Source organism: Equus caballus, chromosome 4 (genome assembly GCF_041296265.1).
Source record: "Equus caballus isolate H_3958 breed thoroughbred chromosome 4, TB-T2T, whole genome shotgun sequence".
In the NCBI taxonomy this organism is placed as follows: domain Eukaryota; kingdom Metazoa; phylum Chordata; class Mammalia; order Perissodactyla; family Equidae; genus Equus; species Equus caballus.
This window is the reverse complement of record NC_091687.1, coordinates 8,776,222-8,795,121: the sequence shown is the minus strand read 5'-3', so window position 1 is coordinate 8,795,121 and position 18,900 is coordinate 8,776,222. Positions and strand designations below refer to the sequence as shown.

Sequence of the window (18,900 nt, the reverse complement as noted above, 5' to 3'; positions counted from 1 at the left end):
TCCAGGCCATTGTGGTCAGAAAACACGCTTGATATGATTTCAAATTTTAGTTTAAAGAAGCAATCTCTTATTTCATAGAAGACAGAATTCTATAAATTTCTTTTTTTATTCCAGGAAAATTAATGTCATCACAGAAATCATTTTCTCATTTAGCATTGCCAGGTAAAGAATCATATTGCCAAATGGTAAAAGTGGCTTTATTAAAATTGGAGAACTTTGTTCACATTTCTCAAGTCTATTTATATTGGCATATTTCCATTTCAGTTACTGAAGAATTTCTTCCTTTCTGAAATACATTCCCAAATTGCTAACAAAGCAGCCCTGGTGTTTGTGAGAACAAAAGGGCCGTTCCTTTGATGCAATCTCTGAGAAGATTCAACACAATTGAACACCTGGAAATTTTAAAAAAAATATCTTATTCTCTGCATGATTTTACTAGTAATTTATAAAAGTAGTTGGTTGATATATTGGGGCTGAACTCTTCTTTATTTGCTCTTATTCTGTCCTTTTTCCAAGAATGCTTTTCACTTAGTGCCTTGGTGTTGAAAACAGACATTTGGGTCAATTTATCTGAGGAAAACTTATAAAATGGCAGATACCACAAAATTTATATTCAAAGACTTCAAAAGGAACCCAGAAGATAAAATTGCCAGTCCACAGTCTTTTCACTGATAGCTATATCATGAAGCTTACAAGAAGGCTGAGTTTTCGTAGAAGCTGTAATCAGTGTGAGGGAACATATTGGATCAAGAAATTTGGAGAAGGGACCAAGCTCATAGTAACTCCCTCTGGTAAGTAGCTTTTTTCTATTTTTACTCTAGTAATGAAAAAGTGATAGATGCCTTTTAGAAAAAATAATTTAGGATCACCATTATCTGACTGCCACATACTTGTCCTTAGCATATGAAAAGCAATTTTGTAGCTACTGGTCACTGTATATGAAAACAAAACTACTTTGTAAATAGTTTGTTCACTTCTCTGCTAATAAGCACATTGAAATTCTGCTTTTAGAATACACACACACAAAAGGATAGACTCAGGCTAGAAGTTAAGATATTTTCAGGGCCCTGTCTGTAAAACACTGGTAAAAGTTACTGGTTCAAGATGCTTTTCGTGCCGAATGTCTTTTAAATGAGATATACTTTTATTAATTACTACTTCTCTATATTTTGAGATAAAATAGAGTGCTCCTTTCTCCCAATACATGCAAAACCTATGTTATGGGTTGTTATCTCATCCTCAACAACAATGCAAAAAATTAATTCTTAAAGTAAATGACTATAGAATGTTGATAAATCTCACTTCTTATTACTCTAGCTTCCTAGAGGTAGGCTGAGATCAGTGAAAATTTATGCTATCACAAGTCTTGTTAAATTGCCTACAGATGGGCCAGTTTAAGGGAATTTGTAAGCTCAATAAGCCATTTCAGTTCCAAAGTCCATGAAAAGGGTCTGCATGGTTTTACATCCTAACTTGCTCAGCAAACACTCACTGAAGACAGTTTCTATGCTAGATGCTGGGGATAAAAGAGTGAATAAGTCCCAACATTCTAAAAGCTTCTAGTCTAGTGGATAAGTGTTCTAACCCCATCCAGGTCCTTGGAGGCAGTTCTCTGCCTGACATGACAAGGGGGACATTAACAAGAAGTTAACAAGTTGTACCAACTGTGAGTCCCTAAGGGGTGGAGACATTAGGTCCATTTGATAGCTCCATATTGAAAGATTTGTAATAAAATTTAGATATTTTGTTTGATTCCAATAATAACCATTGGGAAAAATTAACAAAAATTGCTAAACCTGTCATTTGGTCAGAGGATAATTAACGTCAAGTTTCAAATTATTTACCTGGGTGACCGTATTCAAGAATATCATAAGCTGGGTTTGTTTTTTTCTGTCAGTCCAGTAAATTTGTTCACTCCTCATTAGCCTTAAAGAGGAAATTTGGCCTGACTGAGGGAGAATGTCTCACAAGGATGTGCCCAGCCTGTTAGATCCACCAAAACAAAAGTTTTCAAGGAGTTTTCATGGTCAATAAAGCACTGAAAAAACGAAAGAAATTACATATTTTGGTTTCCTTAGCCGTTGTGATCATAGGAACAATGAATTCATAAATGGAAAAGCAACTTTCTGGTCGTTTTTTTCCAGCTGACTTCATATTCAATGTAAATTGTAGCAATGAAATTGAATAATGGTGACACAGATATAATTCATGCAGGTCCTGAAAAATGTATTTTAGGAGAAAGTGATGCAGGGAAAAATATGGACTTTGATTCTGGGTCTGTCACTTTCTGTATAGTCAACCTTTAGCAAATAAATTTTGATTCACTAATTATTACTCTACTAAAATTATAAAAGTAATACTGGTCCAGCGTGAAAAATATTGGAAAATACAAAAAATAAAGAAAAAAATTAAAGTTTATAGTGACACATAGCACTGTTAACATTTTGATGTATTTCCATCCATTCATTCTATCTATGCAACAACAATCTCAAGTGGATGTTGCATTAAACAAAATTAAATATGGAAATTACCATCATGGTCAGTGATAAAAATGTGAATTCTCCAGAAAACAAATTAACAACATTAGAATTCTTAGGAAATCAGGAGTACAGATGAATGTTCTAATTACCATCTGGACTACAGGTTACTTTAGAACAAATGGTTGGTATTTGGAAAAAACTCTGTTTCTAAGACTAATTGCTACTTGCTTGTAAAAATGATTAGAATATAATAAGTATTATCTCAAATATTATTAGCCTGAATTTAAGGTGATCTCTCATTTTCCAGTAGAAGTATTTCGTAGTAAAAAAGGAGGAGATTTTGCAACTTCAATGTATTAATTTATAGCGATAATACATAAAAGTCAAATATCCACATATAATATTTAACTTTTAACTGGATTGTAGCTAGAGTTAAAAATTGTATAATACAAATATCAGTAGAGAAATACTGCTCTTTTTGCCCTCATATTTCATTAAATAGTTTGTTCAAACTCTTCACATGCGTCTGCAATATCTACCTTAGAGCAACTTTCTAGGCCATCTCAGGGCTGAGTGTCTATTTTGGGGCCTCCATAGAAAGGTGTCACTGGACGTTTTATTAAAAGTGACAATTACCCATTTATAAAATAAAAGGAAAGTATTTTTTCACTTATTCTGTTACTTATTGTATAAATGTGCCACAAAAGCATAAACTGTGGAGCTTTAGTCCCAAGTAATATTTTCCAAATCCATGTTCAATTTCATTATTTTTTTCACCAGTGCTAGCTCCAAAACTAGCATTAATTGAGTTCATTTCAGATGGAGATCTTGTCCACGTAGTGTTTTTTTGATCACAGCAGAGTGTTACAAAAGCGTCTTTTAATATGAGAAGTTACAGAAGGACTGAAATATAAGATGACTCCTGTTTTCTGAAGGACAGTTTTGGGAAAGAAAGCCTCACCTTATGTTCTGGCACTTTCTGTCTGTTTGAATTTTGCCTGTTTTGTGTCTATATCACAGAGCTAGGATTTGCAAACATATTCTCCCAGCTCTCATGTCACATTTGAGTTGGACCTCACTAATCTATCAGCCACTGGGGCAGAAAAAGAAGCAAGCTATAATGCACAAACTATTTGTCATTTATTACAAATGCTTATTTCCAAAATCTATTTGAGATGACCTAAAATCAAATACACAAGTACAGGTATGCCTCATTTTATTGCTCTCTGCTTTATTGCACTTCGCAGACGTTGCAAATTGAATGTTTGCAGTAACTCTGCATTGAGCAAGTCTACAGCTGCCATTTTTCCAACAGCATTTGATCACTTCATGTCTCTGTGTCCCATTTTGGTAATTCTCACAATATTTCAAACTTTTTCATTATTATTATATGTGTTGTGGTGGTCTGTGATCAGTGATCTTTGATGTTACTATTGTAATTGTTTTGGGGCTTCATGAACCTGGCCCATAAAAGACGGTGAACTTAATCAATAAATTTTGTGTGTGTTCCGACTGCTCTGGGCCGACTGTTCCCCCATCTCTCTCCCTCTCCTTGGGCCTCCCCATTCCCTGAGACACAACAACGTTGAAATCAGGCCAGTTAATAACCCTACAATGGTCTCTAAGTGTTCGAGTGAAAGGAAGAGGTGCATGTCTCTCACTTGAAATGAAGAGCTTGAAATGAGTAAACTTAGTGAGGAAGACATGTCCAAAGCCACAGCAGGCTGAAAGCCAGGCCTCTTGTGCTAAATTAGCCAAGTTGTGACTGCAAAGGAAAAGTTCTTGAAGGAAGTTAAAAGTGCCACTTCAGCGAGGACATGAAAGATAAGAAAGCAAAACATCTTATTGCTGAAATGGAGGAAGTTTTAGTGTCTGGGTAGAAGATCAAACAGCCACAAACATTCCTTTAAGCCAAAGCCTAATCCAGAGCAAGGCCCTAACTCTCTTCAATTCTATGAAAGAAGAGAGAGCTGACAAAGCTGAAGGAGAAAAGTCTGAAGCTAGCAGAGGTTGGTTCATGAAGTTTAAGGAAAGAAGCCATCTCCATAACATAAAAGTGCAAGGGGAAGCAGCAAGTGCAGATGCAGAAGCTACAGCCAGTTCTCCAGAAGATCTAGCTAAGATAATCCATGAAGGTGGCTACGCTAAACAAAAGATTTTCAATGTAGATGAAATAGCCTTATATAGGAAAATGATGCCATCTAGGATTTTCATAGCTAGACAGGAGAAGTCATTGCCTAGCTTCAAAGTTTCAAAGGACAGCCTGACTCTTGATAGGGACCAATGCACCTGGTGACTTTACATTGAAACCAATGCTTTACCATTCTGAAAATCCTGGGGCCCTTAAGAACTATGCTAAATCTATTCTCTTGTACTCTATAAATGGAATAACAAAGCCTCGACGACAGCACATCTATTTACAGCATGGTTTACTAAATATTGTAAGCCCATTGTTGAGACCTACAGCTCAGAAAAAAGATTCCTTTCAGCACATTACTGCTCATTGACAATTCCCCTGGTCACCCAAGAGCTCTGATGTTGACGTAGGAGATTCATGTTGTTTTCATGCCTGCTAACACAACGTCCGTTCTGCAGACCATGGATCAAGGAGTAATTTTTGCTTTGAAATCTTATTTAAAATTTCATAACACTATAGTTGCCATAGATAGTAATTCCTCTAATGGATCTAGGCAATGTAAATTGAAAACCTTCTAGAAAGGATTCACCCTTCTAAGTGTCGTTAAGAACATTTGTGATTCATTGACAGAGGTCAAAATATCAACATTAATGAGAGTTTGGAAGAGGTTGATTCCAACCCTCATGGTTGACTTTGAGGGGTTCAAGACTTCAGTGGAGGAAGTAACTGCAGATGTGGTGGAAACTTCAAGAGAACTAGAATTAGAAACGGAGCCTGAAGATGTGACTGAATTGCTGCCATCTCATAATAAAACTTCAATGGAGTTGCTTTTTATGGATGAGCAGAGAAAGTAATTTCTTCAGGTGGAATCTACTCCTGGTGAAGATACTGCAAAGACTGTTGAAATGACGATGAGGATTTAGAATATGACATGAACTTAGTTGCTGAAGCTGCGGCAGGGTTTGCGAGGATTGACTCCAATCTTGAAAGAAGTTTTACTGTGGGTAAAATGCTATCAAACAGCACCGTATGCTACAGAGAAATTTTTTGTGAAAGGAAGAGTCAATCAATGCAGCAAACTTCGTGGCTGTCTTATTTTAAGGAATTGACAAAGCCACTCCAGCCTTTAGCAACTACCTCCCTGATCAGTCAGCAACCATCGACATCGAGGCAAGACCCTCCACCAGCAAAAAGGTTATGTCTTCAGCAGAAAGCTCAGATGATGATTAGCATTATTTGGCAATAAAGTATTTTTTAATTAATGTAGGTATATATTGTTTTTTTAGACGTAATGCTATTGCACATTTAATAAACCACAGCATATTGTAAACATAACTTTTTTATATGCCCTGGGAAAGCAAAAGAATTGTGTGACTTGCTTTATTGCAATATTTGCTTTATTGCAGTGGTCTGGGACTGAGGCCATAACATCTCCAAGGTGTGCTTGTACAGTTAGACCATGAAATAAAAATAGAAGATCAAAACCATGAAGGAAAGCAGAAGAAAAAAAGGGCCTGTGATTATCTAGCAAGAAGCACAGGGTCAAATTTTATGCTCAAAGGTAGCAGAAAATTGAAGTGGAATTCATACATTTCATTAACTGATGAAACTCATCAAGTTTTCAAATAGGACATGTTTTTCCCACTGTAAAATCAGAAAAGGACTTCAATGCGTGAGTCCTTTAGGAGGAAAGTGAAGTAATAGAGTGGACATTGCCTTCAACATCCAGTTAATAAAATGGGAGAAATGGTCTTTCAGCAAACCCGTTTTATCCCACCACTGCATCAATGATACGGGCATTGTAACATTGAGCGTCGTCCACAGATGGTGACCCTCAGCAGATGCAGTCAGGCAGGTAACATTTAGTGTCTAATGTGACAATAGGAGGATTTGAGGACAGCCCTCCTGCCATCTCTCTAGTCATTCTGCTTTGAAGGCCCACTGCCAGGAGTTTCAAGCTGAACTCTCTCCATAAGCTGGAAAGATGTCAGTTTGAGGCTGAAATTTCTGGTGAAACTTGGAATGCAAATAGGTTGTGCTGTTGATTAGGGAAAAGAGCCATTTGTTTTGGACAACACTGTGAAGCAGTTCCATAGACTGACTGCATATTATTAGGCTTTAGCCAACATTCCGTTTGATTTTCTTACACTGGGAATGCAGCAGATAAGACAAGACGATGATTGCCTATTAACTGTGTGAGTGAAAGGCACGTTTCCTCTGGTGATGGCTTTGAGAAATCCAGACTTATTAGAGCAAAGTGGAATGCAAATGAAGGAACAAGTCTTCCCGCTTAATTGCTACGATCTAATTGCAACCCCAAAACACTGAATCCCTATTAGTAAGGGCAAGGTTTGGTCCCATGAGATTAAAATGTCATGTTGGGGCACTAAATCGTCATAAATAAAGTGTTAATAATAATGATAATGATAATAATGACCATAGGAAAATATGAACAATTATAATCTCTATTTCTATAGCATTTTTAATCAAATCCATTTCAGATCTTGTTTCATCTTGGTCTCCCTTGAGCTCTGGCAGGGATGTTGGATTGATTTACACTAAAATCACTGTTTTCAAACAAATAAAGCACCAAAGCCTTTCATTTACTTGATTTCTCAGCCACAGAATTTGTGAGCAAAATGCACCAGGACCAGAATCTTGGTCTCTTGAGTCTCAGGCCACATAGTTCCCTAGAATCTGAAGAACTCAAAGAAGCTAATTAGTCTAAAGTTTTTGATATGGATTGATCGCTGTGGAATTATTGTACAAAAGTCCTCGGTGATGGAAGAAAACTTGTCATCACAGGTAGGTATCAGAAGAACGAGATTTTTCAAGGTAGTAGAGGGAGAGCAAGAAGGAATTAAATTGCAATAATAAAGAAAGTTTAGGAAAAACAGGAATGTGATTGGGATTAGATGTAGAAATCTTAGAAGTGATTTTAAAACAAATGTATGTAGTCTAGGACAGCATAGACAACGCTGTGCAAATGTTGGAATACGATTTGTCTTCATGTACATGTGGATTTACATAGAGGGTTCAAGTACGACATACATAATTATCATGAGAGTGTTTGGCCCGTGGACAAAGTTTATGATTACAGGTGAGTTTGTGAGTTGACGCATTTTCTCTCTAATGGTGAGAGGGTGTTGTCAAAGAGTCCGGGCTTTGGAGTCAGGCTGACCTGGCTCCACCACTTACGTACTGCTTATGTGCACTTGGGTGACTTAGCCTCAGTTTCCTAATTCAGAAAATGGGGTGACAGTGTGTATCCAGCAGGGCTTGTATGAAAATCGAATGAAATATCGTGAGCAAAGTACTTGGCGCATTGTCCAACACATAACAGGTGCTGGATACACGTTCCCCCGATTCCAACGTGAAGGGAGAACTGCACCCAGTGTGGAGAGTGTTTGCAGCCAACGACACTGACAGAGCAGCAGCTCCCCAGAGGATCAGCTGTCCTTCCAACTGCTCCAGTGGAAACTCATCTTACTGTCCACTCACACTCAGAGTAGGAATTTGGAGGTGTTTGTTTCCCTTTAGCAGACTTTTCCCTCACTTGGCAAGAAAAATAAGATTAAAATATGTTTGGTTTTAATTTTGTTGTTGTTCTATGTGTTTTAAATCTTAATCCTTTGTTTTAATTGATATTATCTCTAGCACCAACATTTACTGGCACAAAAATTTATAGCCAATAAATTTGGGCTTCATGCCCATGTTTATCAGAAAAAAAAGTTTAATTCATACAGAAAATAGTCAAGGTGTAAAATCACATATAGTAGAAACTTGTCATAAATTTTAAGTATGTATATAAATATGAAATAGCTATAATCATTTACTTGATAAAAGAAAAATTACAAGAAGAAACCAGAAAACACTTAAATCACTATGTAGATTTGAAATATAATGCTTTCAATAAAAAATGTTGATATTTGGTAAATTTCTGTAGAATTCATACTGTTGTATCTTAATAAAATATAGACAACTCACGCAATTGAACTCAAGGCTATTATTTGATCAAGCAGATGATTATATATAAATGAATTAGAGAGGTTTATTTATTGCTTTACCTGGTTTCCATTCTACGCATCATGAAAATGATTTTGACCATAAAAAACACTGTTCATAAGTATTAAAAAGAATATTTAAAGAAAAAACATGTAATATATTTACAATATAGGCAATAACCATATATAATCAAGTACATTTTTTAACACTCAGTTAACTATTACATTAAGAAAGTTATGGAAATTCAAGATTCATTTTATCCTGAAAAGAATGAAATTTAAGAAATCTAACTAAGGAAGAGGAAGAGGCGCTAAGAATAGTGTGTTGAAAAAGAAATTTTTCAATTCATCTCTTGATTTTCAATTTCTTTAGTAAATCAAGTCAGAAATAGTCCTATGAAGAAACAAAAGTTCCTAAAATGAATATTAGATTCTTTAATATATTGACTAGAGACCAAAATTATGTAAATATAATGTATGATTGAAAAATTAATCTCATTTTGTATAACATGCTCTTTAAATTAAAAAGAAAGTATAAGGTTTGAGAAATACATAGTATCTTACTAACATAATCAATAAAGTACCATTTACACTAAAAGGAAGATGTATAAAATTAAAATAAGCACATTATGACCTAATTGTATTTACAGCATGAGTAAAAAACTCAACGTTGTTTGCTTACTGATTTCGTATAAGTATCAGGAGCTGTGCTATATAGGCAGAACTTCTCAAGATTTTTTTTTTCTCTTCTTCTCAAATAAGAAATTTAATTCTTCTTTTCTTGAGAAATTGCCCATTGAATTATTTAACTCCAAACTAGCCCAAAGAGAATACTAGTAAAGCATTTGTGGATCAATTGGAAATCAAATTAATATTTATAATTCCCATCACTAGACTAACAATAAATGCATAATCAACTAACATTCCAGCATCCCAGTGACATGGCTTTGCAAAAAATTCCAAAATAAAGTGTGCTTTTGATGAGCATTTTCTAAAGTGAAACACAATTCTAAGTGCATTTACTTGATAAGATTAACATAATAGAATTTTTTAAAATAATAAGTTTTTAAAATCAGTTTTGGAAATATTGCCATTTTGTTTTGAAATTCAAGGCATTGTAAATAACTTGGAGGTGCAGCATTAATGCTGCGCTACTCAAAAACCGGGAGTAGTCCAGTGTAAATTGAGATATTATATAAAATTAGACATCAAGTAGGAGATCACCATTACCTCAGAACTGGGTGTGGGACCCACATTTGAGCAGAAAGGTGAACTTTACAGATTGTCAACTACACATGGAAATGGATTTCCATTAATAAGCGACTGTGTATTGTTTAGAAAAAATAAAAAACTCCCTCCTGACATTTATTTATATGGCAAATAAGACAAATGTGGTATGTTCCAGAAACAATTGAATAAAGAGTGAGGTTGCACAGAGTTGCAGAATATGAGAATATGTTATTTAGCTACAGACACCATAAATTATAAAATTCACAGGATGGGAAAAGGAAATACTTTAGAAGGGACTAAACGTCCTCACGTCAGAGAAATCATCAGTTACCTGGTCTCCTCCCCAATCCTTGCCATCTACCCACTCACCTTGAAAACATACTCCACAGGGATAGAACCAAAGAGATTTTAAAAAGTAAAGGTGTTCGTGAATGTTAGGTGCCTTGAAATGGGTCAGGTAAAAGTCATACCCCATCTTAACATGTGGAGAAAGAACAAAGGCCAGGTTTTGATCCAGGCTCTGCCACTTAAAGCTGTGACTCTGGGCAAGTTACATAACCTATGGAACCTCTTTTCCCATTGAAAATAAGAACAATAAATACTTACAAGCTATGATGGAAGAAAGGCCATGGTGAGCACTAATTAAATGGCAGCTTTTCTTCCTTTTACTATGTGCTAGGTGGTCCCATACCACACAGTGTTTATGCTTCTCTAACGAGTCTTTCTAATTGCTATTCCATTTTCCCCCACAGACAGACGCCTTCCTGCAGACATTTCCCCCAAGCCCACCATTTTTCTTCCTTCAGTTGCTGAAATCAACCTCCACAAGGCTGGGACATTTCTTTGTCTTCTTGAGAATTTCTTCCCAGATGTTATAAAGGTATATTGGAAAGAAAACGATGGCAATACAATTCTGGAATCCCAGCAGGGAAATACCATGAAGACTGACAACACATACATGAAATTTAGCTGGCTGACCGTGACTGGAAAGTCAATGGATAAAGAACACAAATGTATTGTCCAACACGAGAAAAATAAAGGAGGGGTTGACCAGGAGATTCTTTTTCCATCAGTGAACAAAGGTACGTGTATATAAATATAATCTCCCAGAACACTTTTTTTCAAAGGAATACCCCACCTTTTCTGCCAAGTATTAATGAAAAACAAACAAATATAAATCTTAAATGTTGTTCTATCTAATGAATGTCCTTCTTGCCATTGGTAAATACAGTTCATCAAACATTTATTGCAGAACTGGCCTGTGGAGGCCCGGAAGGGATGTGTGGATGAGGACACTAGGATGACTTACTGTCCCAAGGAGGATGCACAATTGTAGGAGAGTACATTCCTTTCCTAATCACTCAGGGTCACTCGAGATTCAGGCATGACGTCCCCAAGGAGTGCCTTTGATGCAGATGCTGCACGGATTCAGACAGTGTGGGCCGAGGGCTGAGTGTGTCTTGGTCCTCACAGTGGTCCAGTAACTCTCTAGACTCAGGACTTAAAGTGCTTTGTGTGAACACAACAGACCAAAGGCCCCAGACGACCCAGGAAAAGGAATCAGTTTGTACTTTTCCCTGTGGTTAACAAGCCCTTGTGAAGCCGTGGGGAACAAGCACAGAACAAAATGTTCAAAGACCTTTACTGGGCACCAGTCCGAATTTCTGATGTCAGTCTTTATCTTCTGGGATCCTTTGTTTCCTCGGAGACCAAGTTAGGTTTGAACACTTGCCTTAGCTTTTTCCTGGGGCCGTGATGAAGAGCAATGGAAACAATGTCAGTGAAAACACAACATGGATGTAATTATTTATGTATTTACTGCATTTTTTAATATCCTTTCCTAGAGCTAACTAAAGTAATATTTAAAAAGAAGGCTGAAGGTACTATTTCTACAGCTAAAAAACAGAGGGGAAACGAATATACGAAGCACAAATTTAACATAACCACTGAGCTGAAGTGTCCTATTAGGTTGTGATTTTTCTAGTGACCAGGGAAAAATGAGAAGTACGGTAAGTTCCATGGTGATGACCATCACAGAGAAGTTCCAGTTCATCATGTGTTTTTCTTGGCACCTAATTTCTGAAACAAATGTCTCCATGGGCTTCTCAGGGCAACAAAGCTAATGAGGACATATCTGTTAAGGCCATTCTACAGCCAATTTGTAATGCTGTTTCTTGGAAGTTTTTGTTTGTTGTTTTTTGTTTTTGATAAAAGCTAAGAAGATAAGATGGAAGCACAAATCAAGGAAGTGATTTTCAAGAGCTAACACTAAGCTGGTCCAAGCTTTTGACCAACTCTGATTGAGAAAGAGAACTTAGGATACGTACACAGATTTTATTATGAAAATTGTTACTTTATTGCTTTTTCCACAATCAATCCATGGTAATAAGAGAATTTTATTTATTCAATGGATACTTCACTATAAGGAAAAGAGACTTTTAAGACATGCTAAAGCCAGTTCTTGAAGATATTTTAACATCTAACCATGATTATGCTAACATATTCATTCTTGGAATTTATTCAAAATTTTATATCTCAAACCTGGTTTTAGAGCAACCAAAAAAAGATCTCACTGAGTGCATAAAATTGCATACCAGAACCATATCAATATAGACAAGAACATAAAAAGATAAAAGAAAACGGTGAATTCAACTTTATTTTTCTCCATCCAAAAGTCAATTATTATTATTTTTTTTAGGTGAGGAAGATTGGCCCTGAGCTAACGTCTGTTGCCAATCTTCCCCTTTCTGCATGAGGAAGATTAGCTCTGAGATAACATCTGTGCCACTCTTCCTTTATTTTGTATGTGGGTCACTGCCACAGCATAGCTTGATGAGTGGTGTACGTCTGCCTGCAGGGTCCAAACCTGCAAACCTGGGCTGCTGAAACAGAGTACACGAAATTACCCACTACACTACCAGGCTGGCCCCAACAACAGCCAATTATTTTTTAAAAACATGTATCTATCTTTGTATGTTTGCCTTCTTTCTTTTTTACGTTGTAGACAAGTCTCACCTCAGGTTGTATATATTCAGAGAGGTATAAATGACTTGGCCTAGCTTTCTGTCTTTGGAAAGAATTGCACTGAAATGCTGAGCTCCTGTAATGAAACAGTCAATTGCTAAGAATATTTAACACATCTGGAAAAGAAAATGAGTTTTGTGTCCACAATGGTGGAATTATGTTGTATCTCTATAGATTACTTTCTATTTTATGGATTATTTTTGCATGGTCCTTTCCATGCTCCATCTCACTGAATCCTCCACAACCATTCTTTGAACGCTGGCTCCGCCCTCACTGGTATGACTCTCAGCAAGTTAGTTATTCTCCCAACCTTATTCCTCATTTGCAACAAGGAGACCTTCAAACTACAACTCATTCCAGTGTGACTGGAGCATTAAATGAGATAACGCATGTGAAGCATTTAACATAGCGCCTGACACAGTAATAACCACTCAATGGCCATTAGCTTTGATTCATATTCTTGTCACGTCCACAAACCCCACAACTCCAGAAGATCATGTGCATGAGTTGTGGATATTGGGATGTGCATGCTCTAGAAAGATATGCCTGATTCCTTTGCTCTCATGAGAAACTAGCCTAAACCAGACTCCTTCAAACGTGAGATTCTGTTGTGGATGCTAAGATTTGATGAGTAGGTTTTGGTAGCAACTCTTCACGTCAGCAGCGCGTGCTGAAGACTGTAGAGTAGCCACGTTTTCTGTTTATTTTTCCATTCGACAAGTGTTTCTCCAACACCTACCTTTGGCAGGCAGTGTGCTAGGCGCTGTGAATACAGAAGGAAAACGGGATAGCATTGGCTATTACCATCCGGTTGTGATAAAGAATAAACAATGTATTCTTCAGGAAGGTCAGAAACATAATACCTGAATTAGATCTGCTGAATTACATAGAATTAGGTGAACTATTCCTGGAATCGTAGGGCTGATGTTTTTAGTGATGTTCTTTCTGTCAGAGGATTATGTGTGTGTGTGTATAAACACATACTCACATAAACACGTATGCACACTGTTGAATAGTGGACATGAAGAATTGACTAATACTTGCTTCCATTTCTTCTAGTTGTCACCTCAATGGCCAGTGCTGTTGGTTCTACAACGGCTTATCCGACAGAGAAGAGCAGTAAGTCACTGTCTATATTTGTTTCTCTGTTATGTTAGGGCTTTTTCCCTCCTGATCAAATTAACGTTTGTACTTCTCAAGCTTAACATACAAAAGACCGATTATTCCTGGAATTGTGGGGTTCATAATTCTCATATTTTCAGTGGTTCTTTTTCTTATCTGCCAGCAGATTATATATATACATATATATCTTTATATACATGTTCCTATACATATGCACACACTATCAAATATATATACACCTATACGTATACGGACACTATCAAATAATGGGCTTGGACAATTGACTAATGCTGGGTCTCATTTCTCCTAGCTGTCACTGTTGCTGATTCCACAACAGCTTCCCCAACAGAGCGAAGTGGTGAGTTTGCGTATATCCTTGCCTTCATGTCTTGCTTTGGCAGTTTTTTCCATTCCAGTCAAATTACCTTTTGAACTTCCCTGGTTCATAGTAGACAAGACCAATTATTCCTGGAATGGTGGGGCTCACATTTGTAATGACATCTCTCCTGTCTCTCTGCTGGTAGATTATATATATATATGTGTGTATGTGTGTATGTATATACATGGATATACATACACATATACATATGTATCAACTGCCAAATAATAGGCATGAACAGTTGACTAATACTTGCTCTCATTTCTTCTAGAGATCGCTGCTGTTAATTCTACAAAAGCTTGTCTGAAAGATGAGAGCAGTAAGTTTTTGTATATGTTTGCCTTTATGTCATGCTATAGCATTTTTTTTCTCTGGATAAACTTCACTTTTGAACTTCCCTGGTTTAAGCTAGAAAAACCAGAATGGCTGGAAGTTGCAGAGTAGATTGAATGATTTTTTAAATCAATCCCTCATTCCCTGGGAGCATCTTAACACTGTAAATGTTGGTTTGGGGATAAGATGATGGTAATTTAGAGTGTGCAGTGATAGGCTCAGAATTATTCCAACAATGGACTTCATTCATTTGTGTGGCTTTTGTTTCTAATGAATGAGGAATACATGATATCAAGATGCTTCCAGATTTCTTTTAAGTCTTTGGTTCTTTTTTTTTTTTGTGAGGAAGTTTAGCCCTGAGCTAACTACTGCCAATCCTCCTCTTTTTTCTGAGGAAGACTGGCCCTGAGCTAACATCCATGCCCACCTTCCTCTACTTTATATGTGGGATGCCTACCACAGCGTGGCTTGCCAAGCGGTGCCATGTCTGCACCCAGGATCCGAACCGGCGAACCCCGGGCCACCAAGAAGGAGAACGTGCGAACTTAACCGCTGCACCATTGTCTTTGGTTCTTGCTAATAGCTAATAACATGAACTGATACGTACTGAGAGCTTCCTCCACAGAAGTCATTGTGCTGGGTTTTGCTTACATTTTATTAACTCTCATAATACTGCTACGAGGTGTTACAATATTTTTCCCCGTTTATAAATGAGGACAACGAGCTAAAATTAATTAAGTCCCTTGCAGCACGCCACACAGCTGGATCTGGTGTTTCAACCTGGCCATCTGAATCGAGAGTTTATACACTTGCATGGTTCTGTCTTCCTCCTCTAAGATAGTCCTAGAGCAAGAAATCCCAAAACCAAGGCCCTGAGACACGATGGATGCATGGTGGGGGCTGAGTAAGAGCACGGGCTTCACAGTATCCCAGACCGGACTTGAACCCGTTCTTTTAAGGATTAGTTTCATTAATATGGGTAAATTACTTACATTTTCTGGATAATAATTTCTGCATCTGCCAACCAGAAATAACTACATCTAATGCAGTTATTGACAAGATAAGGTCACCTATGCTGAATGTCTAGCATAGGGTGTCTCATTTGGCTGTCACATAATCAGTGCTAGTTTCTGGCCCTTTCTCCCTTCATGTGTACAAAGATATTGACTTTCACGGAAGCATTGGCTCCAGCCCTGCTGATCTTCCCTCCATTTCCACTATCAAGGGGACTCTGGACCTCAGCGAACACCTTACCTGACTAATGGCAAGGAGTTATGAGCACATCTCCTCTCACATCCCTTTCCACAACAAGTGCTAATGATTCTGCAGTTCTGACTCTTCAAGAGAAAACACGTAAAAGGGAAATTTCCACAGGAAGAGACTTGGCCTTATGGTTCACTGAATACCCAGTCTGGCTCACCGTCATTGTCTTTACTTATTTCTTGACATCATACATTTCTTGCCAAACTTCAAAGGATATTAAGTGCAAATATCCTATACATCATAGTCACGTGAGGGAAATTTAGGAAGGACAGGTGTGTGAGCCATGATCTCCTAAAGTTTCAGAGAATTTGGATTAACCACTTTCTCCCGTTTTATATGCCTTTTTACTCAAACCTCCTACCCACCCCTCTGTGAAAACTACCAAATTTCCATGGATTGTACCCAGTGTAGTAATCTCACTGCATGCAAAACGTGTAATGACTCAGATGCTTCTGAATCAGAATTCAACTTTATATCTAGGCTTAAATTTTTGCTATCTGGGGTATTAATTGCACTTGGAGATGCAGGATTACAGAGTACCCAAGAGTGTTCTTTAAAGTCATGGTGCTGAGATTGAAATTACTAAATGCACGTCAGGCAAATTACTTCTCTCTGTCCTTAGTTTATTTGCAAAATGGGAATGAAAATAATCTCATAGTTTACTGTAAAATTTAAATAAGATTAAAGTTTTGTATGCAAAGCTCTCAGAACACGGGTTTGGCATTTGGTTAGTGGTTAATGAATATTAGCTGTTATTATTACTTAGAAATATGGTGGGGGGGGGTGAAGAAATGATAAAAGTTATTTATCACAAATACTTTTCTCCCATTACCTCATTAATTAAAAACACCACCTTACCTTTCATATTTTGGAATGTTCTAAGTGAATTTCACAGAGGGTGTTGATTGACATGACCTGTAAATTGGATTCTGAGTTGTCTTGCTGTTGTCTGTGGAGGTGGGAGGGGTAGATGTTTACTCTTGGGTTTTTGCGGGGGGTGGGGGGGTCACTACAATGTAGGTCATCAGAAATAAAGAACCGTGACCACCCTCCATTAATAGGTCCCATCCTTTCAAAAGGACAAGTGAATCTAATCAAACATCTTCTCTCAGCCCCCCTGCAGCTGCAGCTCACCAGCACCTCTGCCTATTACACCTACCTCCTCCTCCTCCTCAAGAGCGTGGTCTACCTAGCCATCATCGCCTCCTGTCTGTTTAGGAGAACAGAAGTCTGTGGCGATGGAAAGAGTTCATAACAGATGGTGGCGCAAAGAGGTCAACTTGTCTTCATCATTTATTGTCCCTAAAAGCGTCTCCTGAGGATCTAGCTGGTGTTTCTTTCTGGGTTTGAGTTATTTCAGTTCACATGTGTAATTTTCTGTTATGTCATGATTGTCATGGTTTTTCAAACCACTGGGATAACTGTACCAACGAGTTCTGCCGTTACTCAGGGGCAGGGCCACGGGTCGTCCTTTAGCATCACTCTCTCCATGATCTCCATCAGCTCCTCCAGCAACCTGAATAACCATGCCTTCTGAGTACAGACAGCATGCAGCTCTAGTCACCTCCCTTAGGGCCATTTAACCAAAACCGCCTTGAAGCCTTCCATTTTGCACACCCTGAACCTGACACCTTTGCTACTTGAATTCTGGACATTGTTTTTCATAATACGCACAATAAAAAAATCAAAAGTCTACATTTGTCTCTGTGTACTTTGATTTAATGAAATCTAAGTGGAAGTCCAGGGTAAGAAGCAGCATGACACCTTGAGCCATCAAATCCAGCATTGGCTTAATGATGGGCAATACCACAGTTCTAATTCTTTCCCTGAGATAGTGGTCATGACGATTACTTTGGGGCACTGGCTCCAAGAGGAGCCACAGTAAAATGAAGGCACACAGCTTTCTTCTCTTTCAAAGGTCACTAGGTTCCCAGTCATTTGGTTTGGGACATTCTAATGGTGTCAGTATAACATCTAGCATGACTTTCACTGTGTGTGCTCAGCTCGACACTAGTGTTTCACAAGCACCGTGTTTCCTGGTCCTCACACTAACCCCATGAGACCTGCACTCACACCAAGAGGCATCGCAGTGGAGGGGCTGAGCCCCTGGACTCTGAACCCCGAGTGCCTGGTTTTGAGTCCAGGGTCTAGTATTAGCATCTGTGTGACCTCAGGCAAGCTATTTGAACTCTCTGTGCCATACTTTCTTCACCTGTAAAATGGAGTTCCAGCGCCCTGTCTCCTGGAGTTGTGTGGATTACATGAGCTAATAATGCCTGGTACTCACAGGTCCACCACAGCATCAGCATCCACTGTCGGCAGTTCTACTCTTGAATAGTAGACACTACACAACACAGAAACAGGACAGTCATCTGTAATCTTATTTCCCCACAGAGAGCTTAGGTGTGGATGGGATAGGGACTCAGTGAGTTTCTACTATGCACCAGTCAACCCCGTTAATCCTCTATTAGCCCCTGGAGGTAGGTACAATTAGAGTCCACAGTGTATAGATTTGGAGAGATTAAGCTCTTGCTCAAGGTCCCTATTTTGTAAGTAATAGTCATTTAGAGCCAGGTCACTCTGAACTCAGAGCTAGTATTTTGTGACCCAATATCATGTGGCCTTCCCTTCACCCACTGTCAACTGGAGAAAACAAAACAAAACAAAACATGCACTGCTTCTCTACTAAAGGCATCCTCCAAGGAGTCAGTGAGAATTTTCTTAAGAACCTGTGGGTGCATCTGTGTTTTCTCCTCATGCATATACTCTGTTATTACCATAATTCCTCCCTTTGTTATCAAGAGTATGGAAATTCTACTTTATTCTGTGTGTCCCAGGTTTGCAACTGCTTTTTGGGGGGATGCTACAGAAAGGGACCGAGAGGCTCAGGCAGAGCTCTAGTAGGCAGCGTCTCCCGTGACTTCCAAC

The 18,900-nt window shown here is 38.0% G+C and overlaps 1 gene segment (V, D, J or C); it reads left to right on the top strand.

Annotated features, from left to right (window-relative positions):
- The first annotated feature begins 609 nt into the window (after positions 1-609).
- On the top strand, positions 610-17,667 carry LOC100630905 (T-cell receptor gamma chain C region C10.5-like). The segment is given in 6 exon segments: positions 610-791; positions 10,604-10,933; positions 13,935-13,994; positions 14,308-14,355; positions 14,648-14,695; positions 17,085-17,667. Coding segments are annotated over 6 exon segments (738 nt in total).
- Positions 17,668-18,900: the final 1,233 nt, after the last annotated feature.